Raw genomic sequence first — 16,926 nt, 5'->3', positions numbered from 1 at the left:
AGTATATTAATTCTGGTTTAAGCACTTGGGCTTTCAAGCCAGTTATTTCACATTAAGAGGGTTTTGTGGTCTGCACTCTTGTGGGAGGAGAGGCTGGACTCTGCCCTTCTGAGCTGGGAATTTCTGGTTGAAGGCTTATAGTGCATGCATATCTGAATTTCTTCTTACTGAAATTGGTACACCTTGTTTGCTGTAGCATAGACTAGCTCCAGGCCTGCTGAATCTAGCTTTGTTTGTATAACTTGAGCACTAATCCAGGCATTATTTAAAGTATTCAGTTGTATTTATTACTGCTTGGTAGTAACTTGGTTAAAGTGTAGCTATCATTCTAAGTCTTTTGGATTAAGCACTTGGGCTTCAGACCAGTTGTTCTACATTAGGAAGGTTTGTGGCATGCACTGTGGTGGCAGGACAGGTAGCTTTCACCCTTCTAAGTTGGGAACTGCTGATTGAGAGCTCAGTGTCTGTTATTCTTAAAGTGTATTAGCTCTGGTTTAAGCACTTGGGCTTCAGGCCAGTTATTTTACATTAAGAAGGTTCGTGGTCTGCACTCTTGTGGGAGGAGAGGCTGGACTCTGCCCTTCTGAGCTGGGAATTTCTGGTTAAAGGTTTATAGTGCCTGAATATTTGAACTGTATCTTACTGAAATTGGTACACCTTGTTTGCTGTAGCATAGACTAGATCCAGGCCTGCTGAATCTAGCTTTGTTTGTATGCTTGTTATTTCCTGGAATGCTAATTCCACCTAAAACGCTGCTTCTCAGCTTCTGTGGATCCCTAGTGATATCTGCATTGCTTACTGTACTTATTTCCTTGCTTCGCTTGAAAGAAAGTTACTGTTTGTCGTTTTGCATTTAAGTTACCTGTAACACATTGCACTTGTTACTTGGCACTTGCTCACTAAAGCAATTATAAGTCAGCACTAAAAATTAAAAGCAATACACCCTCGCTCCCCATTGGCCCTTGTTTTCAATTATAAAGGAATTCCCAATATTATTCTAGCATGTCCAAAGGTCAGTTGTCAATCTCCTCTCCGGTCCAGCTGGTGAATATGGGAATCTTGAGGCAATGTTACAACTGCCTCATGTACACAGACAACCCTCTCCTCCTCCCAACAAATTCCAACACATGTGAGAGATGCAACCATATAGCCAAACTGGAGGCTAAGCTCTCTCAACTCAGTACTGGCATAACCAGTCAGGAGGAGAAGGAAACCACACTCACTACAATTCCAGTCTCACATAGACCTACCACGACAGCAAACCAAACACATAATCACACAAAAACATACTCGGAGGCTCTAAATAAAGATCTGCCTAAGCAGCAGACACCTCCAAAGCAGACACCCAAGCAACCGCTACCCCAAAACAAAACACGTGCAAAACATATCTCACAAAGCCAGTGTGCCAAACAGTCACAGCCCTTGAGGCTAAACAACACACCTGATACACTTGTAATAGGTGACTCTATCGTCAGGCACACTGACGTCCCGCACACCAGGCTGAACAAGGAGAAGGTCACGGTGAGCAGCCTGTCTGGTGCTAGGATCCGCCACATAACACAAGCACTCAGGTCACTCCAAGGCAAGTATAAATATGACTCAGTCATTGTCCATGCTGGTGTGAATGACCTGAGACATACCTCCCTGGACTACATGAAAATAGACATAGAGGAGCTCTCTGAGCATGTAGCCCAGGCTGGTATGACCCTGACCTTGAGTAGCATCTTACCCTCACCAAGAATGATGCCACAATATGAAGACAAGATGATCAATTTCAACAATTGGCTTAAGTATTGGTGTCATTCAAAGGGGATCCAATGCCTGTCAGCTTGGGATGATATGCACGACAAGCCACGATGCTTTGCTAGGGACGGCTTGCACCTGTCACCCCTGGGCTTTCGGATATTGGCAAAGGCTCTTGCTACCCCCATAGTGCCTTTTTAGGCAAGGCTCAAAAGACAAACCCACCTCCATAGGTATCACAAGGGATAAGAAACTAAGAGTAATGCTACTCAACGCTAGAAGTCTAAACCTCAAGATGCACGCACTCGAAACTCTCCTTAGCATGGAGAACATCGATATCTGTGCAGTAACAGAAACCTGGTTCAGGACTCCTGAGAGCACCCCAGCACTACCAGGTTATACCTCATACCATGCTTTTCGGCCCCAAAACTTGGACTGAACCACAAAAGGAGGGAGTATCGATATTCATCAAAGATACCCACACCTCCAGGTTGGTGGCAAAGCACGAAGCATCAGAGACTATCAATGTGCAACTAACAGTGGGTAAAACTGCCTTCCAGATTATAGCCTGCTACAGACCACCCTCCCAAACCCAGGAACCCCACTCGGCCTTCCTGAGAACACTGGAAAATATGAAGGTCTCTCCGAACACCATTATATTGGGCGACTTCAACTACCCAAACATAGATTGGGAGCATTACTCTAGCTCCAACACCCTTGCCCAAAGGTTCCTAGAATTCATAAACTCAAATGCTATGGAACAACTTGTTACCACTCCCACAAGAGGGGAAAACATACTGGACCTGATCATCACCAACATGGGGACTCTATGCTCCAGACCAGAAGTGTATCCCTCACTGGTAAGATCAGACCATAAATTGATCTCACTGGATAGTCACATCCCGACCCCACCCCCTGCCCAGAAAACCACAGTGAAAAACTTCTCTAAAGCAAATTTCACACTCCTCAAAACCGAGGTGGAATCCTTCAAAGCCCCCGGGCCTGTGGAAAATACGGCCCAGACAGCAGAATCCTTTATAAATGCATTCTATGAACACCTTCAGGAATGCATGGATCATGCAATCCCAAATAAAATCAAGACCCAATCCTCCAAAGGCAGACGACATGTCTGATGGACCCCAGCCATAAACAAACTATACAATAGAAGGAGGAAGCTACTACATGATAGAGCAAAATCCCAAAAAGGGAAGGCATCTCTGATCAGTATTAGCAAAAAACTAAGGGCACTCATAAAATCGTCAAAGGCCAGCTTCGAGAGAAAAATTGCACAGGACACTAAGGATAATCACAAGGCTTTCTTTAGTTATGTTAGGAACCTGGGTGGGAATTCCCAGATATGCTCAGAATTAGTCCAAAATGACAAAAAATACACTGATCCCACAGACATTGCCAACATCCTAGCTGACAGGTTCAGCAAACTTCTCCCCTCCCACCAAAGGGCAAATATCTATCCCAGCAGAGTGCTGCCCCTGACATCTCAGATGCTCAGGTGGGAGCCGCCCTCTCCAAAGCAAAAACACAGCATCAATGGGACCAGACGGTGTCCCAGGCTGCGTCCTACATGAACCCCAAAAGAGCTAAACCCAAACATAAAACTACTGTTCAATCTCAGCCTTACTACAGGATATGTACCCAAAGAGTGGCGTACAGCAACAGTGGTCCCTCTCCACAAAGGTGGTGCCTCAACGGACCCTGGAAACTATTGCCCCATAAGCCTGACTAGCTTGGTCTGCAAAGCTATGGAAAGGATCATCATGGACCTCATAAATAAAGATATTGGGGACCTACAGACACTGGATCCTACCCAGTTTGGCTTTGTTAAGGGCAGATCCTGCCTCTTAAACCTGGTTGACTTCTTTGAAACAGTCACCAAGGCCATTGACGAAGGGAAGGTGGTCCACACAGCCTATCTGGACCTCGCAAAAGCCTTCGATACAATACCCCACTCGGGCATCATAGATAAGCTCACCAGCTTAAATATAAACCCCTCTGTCACTAGATGGGTTGCAAACTGGCTCAAGGACAGAACCCACATGGTTAGAATTGCTGGAGCCATGTCAGACTCCAAACCAGTTACAAGTGGCATCCCACAAGGCTCAGTCCTGGGACCTCTCTTGTTTGGTATATATTTCTCGGAGGTACAGGCCAACACGGAAGGACTGTGGCTGACCAAGTTCGCAGATGACTGAAAACTGGGTGCCATAATCGACTCTCCAGCCGACACAAGCATCCTCCAAAAGGGCCTCATAGAAACAGACAACTGGTGCCAGAGCCATGGCCTCAAGCTAAACGCCAAAAAGCGTATAGTCATCCCCTTTGGCAAAAACAAAGTGCCCACAAATTACCACATAGGTGGTAATCCATTAATTACAGAAGAAGTAATTAGGGACCTGGGGACCCAAGTTGATAGCAATCTCTCATTTGACAACCACGTAGCCAAAGTGGTTAGAAAAACATTTTATATAGCCCACCTAATCATGAAGGGATTCACATCTAGATTAGGGAGGTCATCGTGCCTCTTTACTCATCCCTCATCAGGCCCATAATCGAGTACAATGCCCCTTTTGGGATGTACCTTACCAAACACCTGCAGCAACTGGAAAGACCCCAAAAGTACCTCACCAAGAGGATCAAAGGGCTCAAACAAATGCCATATGCTGCCCGGTTAAAGAAACTCCAGCTCTACTCAGTGGCATACCGCCTGCTCAGAGGTGACCTGTGCCTGACGTATAAGGCCAAGTCCAACCCGGAATTAAGGGACATGCTGCACCTCAAAAAATCCAAATCCCATCGAGCTACATTTCGAGAGACTTGAACCTCAGCACTGAAATAAATAGGACATGCTGGAGGGACAGATTCATAACCCAGAGGCTCCCTTCACTCTGGAATAAAATCCCAGTCCAGGTTAGGCAGAGTCCCTCATTGACTCTCTTCAAGAGGAATCTTGATGAGTGGATGGGAGATCGCAGGTTTACCCCGGGTATCACTTCTGTGTCACTGTTAGACAGAGGCACAGTATACTAACCTCGAAAAAGGGCATAGCAAAATTAATTTAAAATGGGTGGCGAAAGCCAAACATACTGTGGCTAGGCTTATAAATGCCCTAGGGCAGATAGGTTCTATGAACCTATGGTTATAGGTAGTATGGATAGAACCATTACCAGTAAATGTTTTGCCAATTGTAATACGACTGGAATTGTGTACCTTGCTTTGTGCAGAATTTGTAGTTCATTTTACATTGAAAGAAAACTAAAAACACGTATATATGAACATATGTACGAAATAAGTAAATCAAATTCTAATAATGCTTTGTTTAGACATATGTCTACTTGTCCACAAGCTTCATTTTATTTCTTTGTTTTAGAGGTAGTTCCCAAAGAAATTAGAGGGGGCATGTGGGAAACAAAACTTGAATACCGTGAGCTTTATTGGCAAATTGTCTTAGTAGCCACGAAATTCCCTGGTTTAAATGACATGTTGTCCATTCTTCCAGTTTTAAAAATAAGATCAGCCAAGTTGTAATTGGCATTTTAGTCCACTAGAGGGTATTCATTTATTGCAAAGCTTATACTTGTCACCTCACAGTTAGACGTTGCCCGTTCGATTCTCAGTTAGAGCATCTTCTGTGTGACGACATGCGTGAGTGGGCGCTCCTTCGTTGAAGGTTGTGTGTTAGGTCTGGTAAGCCAGCACGTAAAACTCTACTGCCAATCATTAGCGGACCGGAGTTCCACTGTGGCGACCCCTAACCGGGAAAAGCGGAAAGACGCAAATACAGCAATATTTATGAAGTATTTATATAAATACATTTATGGCATTTTAATTATTGTGTATGTTGAATTTTTGTAAATAATCATTCTAGTTTTTATCAGTTTAAAACAGGTGTTTTTTTAGATTCTTAAACATGTATTAAAGGAGTTTTAGCAATTTAAATGTGCATATTCATGAGCTGGACATGTATATTCATGTTTTGGAAGGGATTAGTAGTTTGTAGGATTTGATTGGTTCTTTTTTCAAGCCACTAGTTCAAATTTGGTATAAATTCTTCCTTTTGTACTTTTAATGTTTTTTTTGCATCTGACGAAGTGGAAAACCAAAACGTATTGACAAGATTTACAACGTATGTGTACTTGGGTGTATTTGTGTAACAATTGCTTGTTAAATACTATTCTCTGCCAGTTCTCTCCCTTCATTGGACTTCCACAGCGAACTCTGCAAAGATAATCAAGTTGTCTAAATATGGAAAAATGTGGATATCCTGTAGCCTGCAATGAGCTATAATCAGAGCTAGACACTTTGTGAACACTCCTCGTGCAGTGGATAGTCCAAAGGGTAAGGCAGAGAACAGATATTATTTTTTTAAGGCTGTGTGTGTCTGGATCACATCTGAAGTCTGGATGAATATGGATGTGATAGTCATATATAAGTCTAGTGTTACCAGGAACTTGAAAGAGGAAGAAAGGTAAAAGATTGTAAAGTAACAACATTTTAAATTTTGGCACTATTACAAACAAGTTTAGGAAAGAAAGTACCAGAATTGGTCTCCAAAAATTTGCTTACTTTGGCATTAGTAACATCTTTGAATAAAACCTCTTCTCCACCTGGGAAGAAGGAACTGGTTCTACTTCTCCTTGGGGCAGTATGTGATGAAGAAAAGGTGGAGTCTAAGGTGCAGGATGAGGAATGACCTCCTGAAAAGGAGAAATGTCTTCCCACTGCCATCTGTAACTTTAATGAATGATTTTCAGAACTCATTTATAGGAAACAATCTGTGGCAAAAGAGAAAAATGGTCATTCAGACTTTCTCGAAGAGAAAAGGAGCCAGGTTGGGAGGGGGGGTCACAAGGTCTCTTGAATAGTCATTCAGACTTGTTGGTTTTGTGTCCTTGGTTTTAGGAGGTTTGAGGCTTCTTTTTTGGAAACCCCCTGCCCTTTCTTCTTAAACGTCTGTTTACCTGAATTCTGTTAAGGCTGTTTAGGTTGTTTTTTTTTTTTTTTTGCCAAAACTGGAGGAGAAAGAAAATCTCTTGGACAATTTGGAAAATAAGGGCTGAATATTGGAGAGATTCACTAAATCTTTATCCAAGGGACAATTTAAAATCTAATTTTTACATCATCTGGGATGTTCTGAGAATGCAGCCAAACAAACCTCTTTAAAATGGTGCCAGTGGCCATAGCCCTGGAAGTAGTACCAACAGAGGCATACACACAATGCAAACAATGAGTAGTGACATGTGCAACAGAAGAAACAAAGTTATTTAAAGCAGATTTTTCTTCACAAGTAGAAACTGTAGATAAAACATTCCTCATACCTTCATAACTTATTAGAATAAACATTGACATATGAGCCTGACAATTCAAAATTCTGAAAATCAAACTTGCAAAAGTATACATTTGTTTCCTATTCGGTTATTCCACTCCACAAAGGAGGGGCCACAGCTGACCCTGGTAACTATCGCCCCATAAGCCTGACTAGCCTGGTCTGCAAGGCTATGGAGGGCATCATCATGGAACTCATTAACAAAGACATTGGGAACCTCCAAACTCTTGACCCGACCCAGTTCGCCTTTGTTAAGGGCAGATCATGCCTACTAAACCTGGTTGACTTCTTTGAGACAGTCACCAAGGCCATAGACAAGGGAAAGGTTGTTCACACATCCTACCTTGACCTCGCCAAGGCTTTCAACACCATTTCCCACTCAGGTATTACAGAAAAACTCACCAGCCTGAACATAAACCCCTACGTCACGAGATGGGTTGCCAACTAGCTTACATACAGAACTCACACGGTAAGAATAGCGGGCTCAAGGTCCGACTCTAAACCAGTCACAGGTGATGTCCAGCAAGGCTTGGTCCTGGGACCCCTACTGTTCGGCATATACTTCTCAGAAGTACAGGCAAACACAGGAGGACTATGGCTAACCAAATTCACAGATGACTGCAAACTGGGAGCCATAATTGACTCTCCAGCTGACACGGACATCCTCCAAAAGGGCCTTACTGAGACAGACACCTAGTGTCAAAGTCATGGCCTCAAGCTAAATGCCAAAAAATGCATAGTCATCCCGTTTGGAAAAACAAAACACCTATGAATTACCACACAGGTGGCTGCCCCCTTAATACAGAAGAGGTAATAAGAGATCTGGGGACCCAGGTAGATAGTAATCTCTCCTTTGACAATCATATTGCCAAAGTAGTTAGGAAATCCTTCTATGTGGCCCATCTAATTACTAAAGGGTTCACATCTCGAGATAAAGAGGTTATAGTGCCCCTCTACTCGTCACTCATCAGACCCATCATACAGTACAATGCCCCATTTGGGATGTACCTCACAAGACACTTCCAACAGCTGGAGAGACCACAAATGTACCTCACCAAGAGGATTACTGGCCTCAAACATATGTCCTATGCAGCCCAACTGAAAAAACTCCGGCTGTACTCAGTGGCATATCGCTTACTCAGAGGTGATCTCTGCCTGACTTACAAAGCCATGTCCAACTCAGAATTGATGGACATGCTCCACCTAAAGAAATCCAAGTCACTGCGAGCCACGCACTCTAGTGAGCTAAACCTCGCCTCAACAATAAATAGAACATGCTGGAGGGATAGATTCCTGTCACAGAGACTCCCCATGCTTTGGAACAAAATTCCAAACTACATTAGGCAGAGCCCCTCACTAACACTCTTTAAGAGAAACCTTGACAAGTGGATGGGTAACAGAAAATACACCCCCTAGGATCACTTCATTGGCTCTGCTTGACAGAGGATCAGTTAATTAATCAATGGGGCAGCGAAAGCCGACATACTCTGGCTAGGTTTATAAATGCCCTCGGGCAGATAGCCTAGTACCTACCTATGAACCTATTAGAAAGAGTAGGACAGGAATTAAATGCTTAGGATCATAGAAAGTTACTAAGCTAATGGCCCTAGGGCCCTTACAAGCCTAGCCAAGTTCTACCCTTATTTCCATGATCAGCACCTAATGTCGTGTCCCAGAGGGACACAGGTGGAACCTCCAAGGTGTATTTACGATTACCCATCCAATCATCCAGACTGTGTTTGAAGAGGGCCAATGAGGTGCTCTGTTTGACATGAAGTAGGAGTCTGTTCCAAAGGTGTGGTAACCTCTGGGAGACAGATCTGTCCCTCCAGCAGGTCCTATTAATGTCACATACCAGGTTAAAGTCTTTAGAGCGAGTAACCCGTGTACCATTTGACTTGCAGATATGCAGTATTTTCAATAAAGCAGGGTCAGAGATTGCCATATATGCAAAGATCGCCTCTGAGTAGTCTATATGAAACAGAATAAAGTGACAGTGATTTCAGATGATCCACATAGGACTGATGCTGACGACCTTGAATTCTCCTTGTGAGGAAACTTTGTGGTTTCTCCAACTGCAGTGGAATCAGCTAAGACTATAGTTGCTGGATCGGGTTTGGGAATGGTGTATAAAAATTTAAAAGAGTGAGGAACTTTATACATCCTATCTGCTTTTTTGAGGACAGCTGGCTGACTATTAGAAAAACTGCAGGCGGTAAGGTATACATTGTGTAAAGCAGACAGGAGAAGAGGAATGGGTGTAGGTTCAGGAAAATTCTTCTGTAACAACTCGTAATATTTTCTGAAGGGCTGATAAAACTCAGTGTTCTCCCACTGGAAACACTGGGACATTCTAGTAATAGTCTCAGAGAAAGAGAAATTAACAACAGGGAGAATAAAAAACTGAGCTCTCCTCTTAGGCTGAATCAGAAATCTAAGGACAGAACACTGAATCTATTTCCATACCTTCCTGTTCAGATTCAAAATCTTGAATCTCTTCAGAAAAAGAGGGCTTCCTCTTTCTTTTACTAAAAACTACTTTACAAGAAGGATCAATAGCCGGAATCAAACCCTATGCCAGTCCCAGTAAACTACTCCTATCAAAATAAATTTGAGGAGAAGTAGATAAATGCTTGTTTTTGGTTTCTTTTTGAGGGTCAGACATGTTACTAATGACAGCAGATACTTCCCAGAGATGTTCACAGCATTCGGACATAATGCAGAAATCTTCCCTGTTCCCTCTCCAAGGACCTACAAGAGTGACTTCCCTTTGCCCACTGAGAGGACTCCCACAGCTGCAGAGGACATGGTTAACACCAGAGGGATTCAGGGTAAAAGATTAGTGGTCTGAGGTAAAACACATGGCCATAGTAGAGTTACCCACCTGCAACTGAAGAAAATTGCTAGTCTGCTGTGCTGGCAAAGGCTGTTTGCTTAACTTTTTCTTTTTGTGGTTGGAAGGACAGACCATGGGACTGGTAGACTGTTCCATGGTCAAGCTAAAAACAGTGTCCCTTTCACTGGGAAGACAAGAAGCAAATGGTGGAACTAAAAATACCAGTTCTCAAAAGTTAGCTAAAAATACCAGTTCTCAAAATTTACTTTTTTGATAGAAAAAAAAAAAAAAGAGTAAAAAGCACTTTAAAACACTATGGTAGCTCCACAATGTAAAAACAGACAATTTCTCCACAGAAAATATATTTTCAGTTAGTGTACACCACTTTTAAACTGACAGAAAGAAACAAGTGCTTTGTTTAAAAGAACATTACAGTATCAAGACAGTCCATTAAATAACAACACTCCTAACTTTAAAATACCTTTCCTGAATAGGAAAGTAATACAACATCAACAAAACTTAAATGGAAGTTTTCCCCCACAATAGGAACTTATCTGCCCAGCAAAGAAAAACACAAGCCAACCATCAATCCTAAAAAGCTTCAGAGAAGTGTACTCTTCATTGGCAGTACAGCTCTGAAGGTCTTCATGCCCAAACCTGTCTTTTAGTCAGCTCAAGCTGCTTGTCAGTCTGGCACATGGAAAGTGCACTAAAGCTTTTGAAGTTAGCGGGCTGTTACATTCTTAGCAGGATATAACCCATACAGCTAAAGCTACTGCAGCAGTTATCAATACGAAAAACACATTGTGTTTCTTTTAAACTGCAGTTTATTTTTCAAAGGAATGAGGACTTGTACTCATAAATCTCGTACTTTTAATAAGAAGCCTTAGTGTGTAATAAACAAGGCAGGAAGTAAAATGCACAATGTGAAAGAGGGTAAAAACTACAGTATACAGTGTTAATGCATGCTAAAGAATATCGTTAAATGTTAAATTTAAATTGTTAAATATAATATGTCAAAATGCTATAACAAAGGTTATGTAGAGGAAGCTACATAAGAAGTATAATGCAACTGCAGATGACAAACAAAAATGAAAAATAAAAACATATCCATAAGCTGAAAATACGAATGCATCCCCATGTAAGAAAAAAAAACACTGAAGTTCAAGCATGCATATAAGGATTTCAAAATGATGACAGACAAAACATCAACATAAAAGAACAGCAAACTGGTACCAATCAGTCCTTTATCCAATAAATCAAGAAAATTTCAAAAACTAGTAAAACTGACCCAGATTACTTAAAATGAAATTAAAATAGCCTCTAAAGCTGATAGCAAAACATATATAACTACTTAAATAATGGGCTCAGGCTCCTAGGCAGCAAGACATTGCCATGTGGTACATTTGGTTGGAGACACATGGCTGAAGTGACATTCAGCTGCAGAGAACTATGGCTATTGAGAATTCTCAGTGGGCAAAGAGAAGAATGTGGAGCCATGCCCATAACTTCAAGAACCAAATGCACAGGGGGAAATAATGTCCATGGCCTCCAAGGTAACATGAGACAGCAGGCAGGATGACAGGCATCAGCAGTAGGATGGCCAATGGGCATGTCAGTGACAGTAAAAATGCAGTGGATAATGGACAGTGTTTTTATAATTGGTGTATGTGGACCACTACCCCCTTCACAGTGTCAAGGGAATATTACCTACACTGCATACTGGAGCATAAATGTGACTACAGCAGCATACAGGACTTTCTTCATGGTGTAGCACAAGTCTACTTGTTGTAGTTACATAACATGTACTCTGCACTGAGCACAGCACTCATTACTTCTTCTGCCGTCATGTACTTGGCTATTAAAGTCATAGGCATGGCAGAGTGTGTGTCTGTTTGCCCACAGGGAATTTTTCAACAGCTATATTTCTCTACAGCTGAATGTTACTTCAGCTATGTGTCCCCAACCAAATGCATCACAGGGAAATGTCTCGCTGCCTAGGTGCCTGAACCCTTAAATAATACAGAGACAGCTCAGACATGAATCACTACATGAAAAAACAAGAGGTCCAGCTGATGTTTCAGGCTTACATTCACTCTGAATCTATGTTATGCATGGCTCTAGCACTACAGATGAAGCTCTAGTGATCAGGGTGATCCCTGTTATAATTAAATACTGCATTACCAGTCTGGTCAGGTTCAGTCTATTACTTGAGAATCATGTGCCATTCCCTACAATTTACTTTTCCTTCATTGCCACAAAAACTAAATAAACATGGAATAAAAATACTAACCCTTGCTTTTGGAAAACTTCATAAATATGACTAGTCACTAGGATGGCTCTAAGATGACTTAGTGACAGGTCCTCCAGGTTCCTGCACCCATGCAGTGGAACACAGTTTAAGATCACTTTATAATCGCTCCTCAACATAGTGTCTGTGGCCTTTGTATAAAGATGTACATTACTCAGGACATCTGAAAATACCCTGGGTCTCTCCACCTGAACCTGAAGTCCAGCTTCAGTTTGTACACATTTCTGAAAAGGTAGTACTCCTTGGCTCTTCAGTGTTTTCACTTCTTCTTTAATATCTTCAGGAACCTATATGAATGCACAGCACAATATTCGGGTTTAATAAAAGCTACACCTGAAAAAAAAAATTATGTTACAGCAAACTTTTTAGCAATTCTATTCAGCCCAATTAGTTCAAGTTTATTAAGGTGCCTTTTAAAAAAACACCATTACAATATAAAGAAAACTGAAATTATACAAAACAATTAAAGGACAGAACGTGATACATAAAATTAAAATTCACTCCACTCCATTCCATTATATGCTAATGGAAGTAAGGAAATCATTAAATATTGCACATATGGTAGTAAACAAATCATTCTATATTGCACAACTTATAAGCAAGGGTATGGCATCTATGTCCAAGAAAGTCATCATTTCACTGTAATTGGCCATCATCATACTGATCATAGAGTACAAAGCCCCTTTTTTATAACTGCCCGACCAGGCACATGCAACAACTGGAATGTCTACAGAGGATCCTCACAAAAGGATATGCCCTAAGTGATTGCCTCAAAGCCCTATCCTTGTACTCACTTTCCTACAGACTATTGAGGGGTGATCTATGCCTCGCATGCAAGGCATCCTTGGATCCAGAGCTGGTGGACCATCTGCAAAAGAAACAGCATCAGAATTAAACAACCTAGGAACTCGAACCTTGTTTGTGACATAAACAGGTCATGTTGGAGAGACAAGTACGTGTCTCAGAGAATACCATTTCCTTAGAACAGACTTCCAAGCACGTTAAAAAAGAGTTCTTCCCTAATCCTGTTCAAGCATAATTTGGACAAGTGGATGGGAAATTCACCCCTGATCTGGCACCTATGGCTCTACTGGACAGAAGCAGCCTGTAAATGCTTTACCACCAAGTCCCAGCGTACATATACAAAGTAGAATAACCTTAAGGTTACTAAACTTATCAGATACGTTTGGGATGCATGGCTAGGCTTAAAAAGGCCCTGGTGGGTGTTAGCCTAGTATACCTATATGAACCTATATGTTTTTAAAGCCTGTCTGAAATTAGCCAAGGTGGAACATTCATGAGGACATTGAGGTAGTGAATTTCACAAGTACAGGGCCTAGTAACAGAAGGATCAGAAACCTGAATTCACGAGTTGCTCTTCAAACTGCTAGCAGTTACTCAAACGCTGAATGCAAAACGCATGCATAGCAATATAGCATGATAAGCTCATTCGGACATCAGAGACCTGGGTCATGAATGGCCAGACAAACTAATACCAAAATCCTGAAGATAAAATATCAGACCGGGAGCTACTGAAGGCCAAGCAAAATTAAGTGTAATGTGTTGGTAATGAGATGCACCATTCAGTAACCTGGCTGCAGAATTCTGCACCAACTTTAAATGGTCAAATTCAGTATTAGGCATTCGCAGGTATAGGAAATTGCTGTAGTTTAACCTGGAGGAGACCAAGGCATAAACAATCGCGAGAATATTTTGTGGAATAAAGGTGCTTAATCCTGCAGATGTTTCTTAGATGGAAATGAGATGACTTTATTACAGCAGACACCTGATCCAGAAGTGTAAGTCATGTCTCAAGAATAATGCCAAGATTCCTCACCTTAGTAAAAAATTCTCACTTACAATTGCCACACATAATGTTATAAGGCAAAGGCATGACAGAAGAATCTCTCCGAATTGCATAAACAAGCAAAGCCTCTGTCCTGATGGTTTTCAATTTTAATCTATTTAAATAAATTTAAACAGGTTTCTAACAGCAATCCCGGAATATTCCTTTCTAAGATGTTGCTAAGTCTAATGTTATAAGGCAAAGGCATGACAGAATAATCTCTCAGAATTGCATGAACAAGCAAAGCCTCTGCCCTGATGGTTTTCAATTTTAATCTATTTAAATAAATTTAAACAGGTTTCTAACAGCAATCCCGGAATATTCCTTTCTAAGATGTTGCCAAGTCAAACCAGGATTTGTTTTACAAAAAAATATAAAAATATGTTATCTACAGTGAAAAACTGTGCTTAGCACATCCATTCTTCCATTTTCAACACCAACTGACTTCCAGTTCAGGGATGGAGGGCGCAAAGCCCATCACAGCAAGCAACAGGCACATGTCTAGAAACAACCCTGTATAAGTAGCCAATCATTGTAAGTCACCCATACTCAAAAAGGTACACACAAGGGATACACCAGTATTGCCGCTTCCAAGCATTAATTAATATATTTCACAATTCTACATCAAAGAATTTTCAAATTAAATCACTTAAACCTTTAATACAAAACATACTCTTGGCAATAAAGAATCAAACCACAAATAACTATGTTCCACTATTAAAATGCATTCAAGGTTCTAAAGTAATTAAAACAATATCAGATTTTTAAATACTGTTAACAAACAGCATTTAACCAATCAGATCATATGATAAATTAAAAAAAGCCACAAGTTTAATGTGCCCTAAAGAAATTATACATAACAATATGTTGCAATAAATATTTAATTAATAACTTAAATATTAACATCATTCAGCTATAAAGTGTTACAAGATAATATTTTACTGCAAAAAGAATCTTATTTTAATACAGTTGCATTTAAATAAAAATCCGTATCACGGTTATGTTTTTCAGTAAGCTGTAAAGCTAAGGGACTAGTAAGTGATAGTAATGCATTCCTAATATCTCCAACATGTTCGTGGATCCTTCTAATTTGTCTAATAGTCTATCCCATATACAATGTACTACATCTTAAAAAATGCTTTTTTGTAGCAGTTAAGAGTAGGCTTTTAAAATGAGATGTGTTTACAAAAAAATCAATATTACTATCTTCACAAGTACAGCATCTTTTGTATTACTCAAGTAGTAAATCATTTCTCTCAGTGACCATATGCACAATACAATCAACAATATTCAAAGGATTCCTACGTGAGATTTTCAGCTTTAATTTTATCCAAGATCTCTACTAAGATCAATATATACCAAAACTGTTTTATAGGTTCATAGGTTCATAGTTAGGTACTAGGCTATTTTTAAAATGTGTTCCGCTCCAACCACGAAAGGAGAATTATGAGCGACAATATAAATGTCTTCTTTATACTCACTGTGGCCTCCATATCCTAAAAAGGTTTAAGCCTAGGGTGCAAGTTCATGTTATTCTCCATTTTATCTAAGGATGAGATCGACTGAGTACATGAATATTCCCTTGCTGTAAGTCTAAGTGCTACTTCTTTGGCAACTCTATGAAACTCATCTTTCTCTAAGCAAATATTGCCCTGAGTAACTCCCCATGGGGGAGAGAGAGTTTAAAAGGTGAAGGGGATGGGCACTAGCAGCATATGGAAAGGTATTAGCTGAGATAAGCTTCCCAAAAAGAGTTGAGTGCAACGTATTACCTTGAATATAAACAAATATATCCAAGTACTAAAAACTGTCTTTTTTCAAATTATAAGAAAAAGTTTAAATTAAATTATGACTCTGAAGACATCCCGTAAACTCAACAAATTTATGTGAGGTACCTTCGACAATAAAAACAAATGATCAATATATCATTACATTACTTTAAAAATAAAACTCTCCATATAGGAAAAGCTCCTTTAACTTTCTCATAAACAAATTTGCAAAGCTCGATGCAAATCTAGCATCTACAGCCATGCCACAGATTTATCTGTAAAAAGCACCATAGTAATAAAAACAGTTAACAGTTGATAGCCAACAAAAAGTTAAGCATTCATTTTTTAAATACGTGACTGCTGTCAATCCCAGTTCACAAAGAAGTAAAGAGATTACTTACATCAGCAGTAGCCAGTCCGTGATGCTCTTGTCAAGCAACTTTAATTTGTTGTAAAAAATGTTGGCTATTATGTACCTACGAAGACAGTTCTGTTACATATAGTTTTGAGATTATATCTAAAACTATGCCAATTCTTTCTATATAGTCTCTCCCTGGGGGATGGGGGGAGGTCTGTCATACTTTTATAAACTTCAGGTAATGTATAAAATAAAGAAATATGGGGATTTGTTAATATCAAACCATCTCCTAACCTCTCAGAGATAATTCCTTTCAGTACAAAATTCTGAACTGCAGATTCCTTTCTAGTTTTTATTTCATGCAATGGACTTACACCCAATTTTTAATATTCATCCTGGTTATCCAATAATTTAAAACACATTTTCAAATACATTTTGTTATGTATAATAACAATATTCCCTCCCTTATCTGGAGGCTTGACCATTACAGAGCTATTGTGTATTTTAAAGCATCCCATTTGTTAAATTTTATTTCAATTTGTACTCAGATCAACTCTTTTAATATCTAACAATTTCTTTTTCAACAATGTTGTGTCTTTCGGCTTTTCCCAGTTAGGGGTCGCCACAGCGGAACTCCAGTCCGCTAATGATTGCCAGTAGATTTTTACGTGCCGAGTTGCCAGCCCTGACACACAACCTTCAACGAAGGTACGCCCATTCAT

The 16,926-nt window shown here is 40.3% G+C and overlaps 1 protein-coding gene across 1 annotated transcript in view; it reads right to left on the bottom strand.

The window, feature by feature from the left end:
- DALRD3 (DALR anticodon binding domain containing 3) overlaps nucleotides 1-16,926 on the bottom strand; it is a 1,074,922-nt gene that overhangs the window by 1,042,756 nt on the left and 15,240 nt on the right. The window contains exon 2 of the mRNA XM_044078747.1: nucleotides 12,214-12,518. Coding sequence (XP_043934682.1) covers nucleotides 12,214-12,518 — 305 coding nt within the window. The remainder of the gene's footprint in view (nucleotides 1-12,213; nucleotides 12,519-16,926) is intronic.

This window comes from Protopterus annectens, chromosome 7.part1 (assembly GCF_019279795.1).
Source record: "Protopterus annectens isolate FY-2018-M chromosome 7.part1, PAN1.0, whole genome shotgun sequence".
Lineage (NCBI taxonomy): Eukaryota > Metazoa > Chordata > Ceratodontiformes > Protopteridae > Protopterus > Protopterus annectens.
This window is presented reverse-complemented; position numbering and strand designations above follow the sequence as displayed.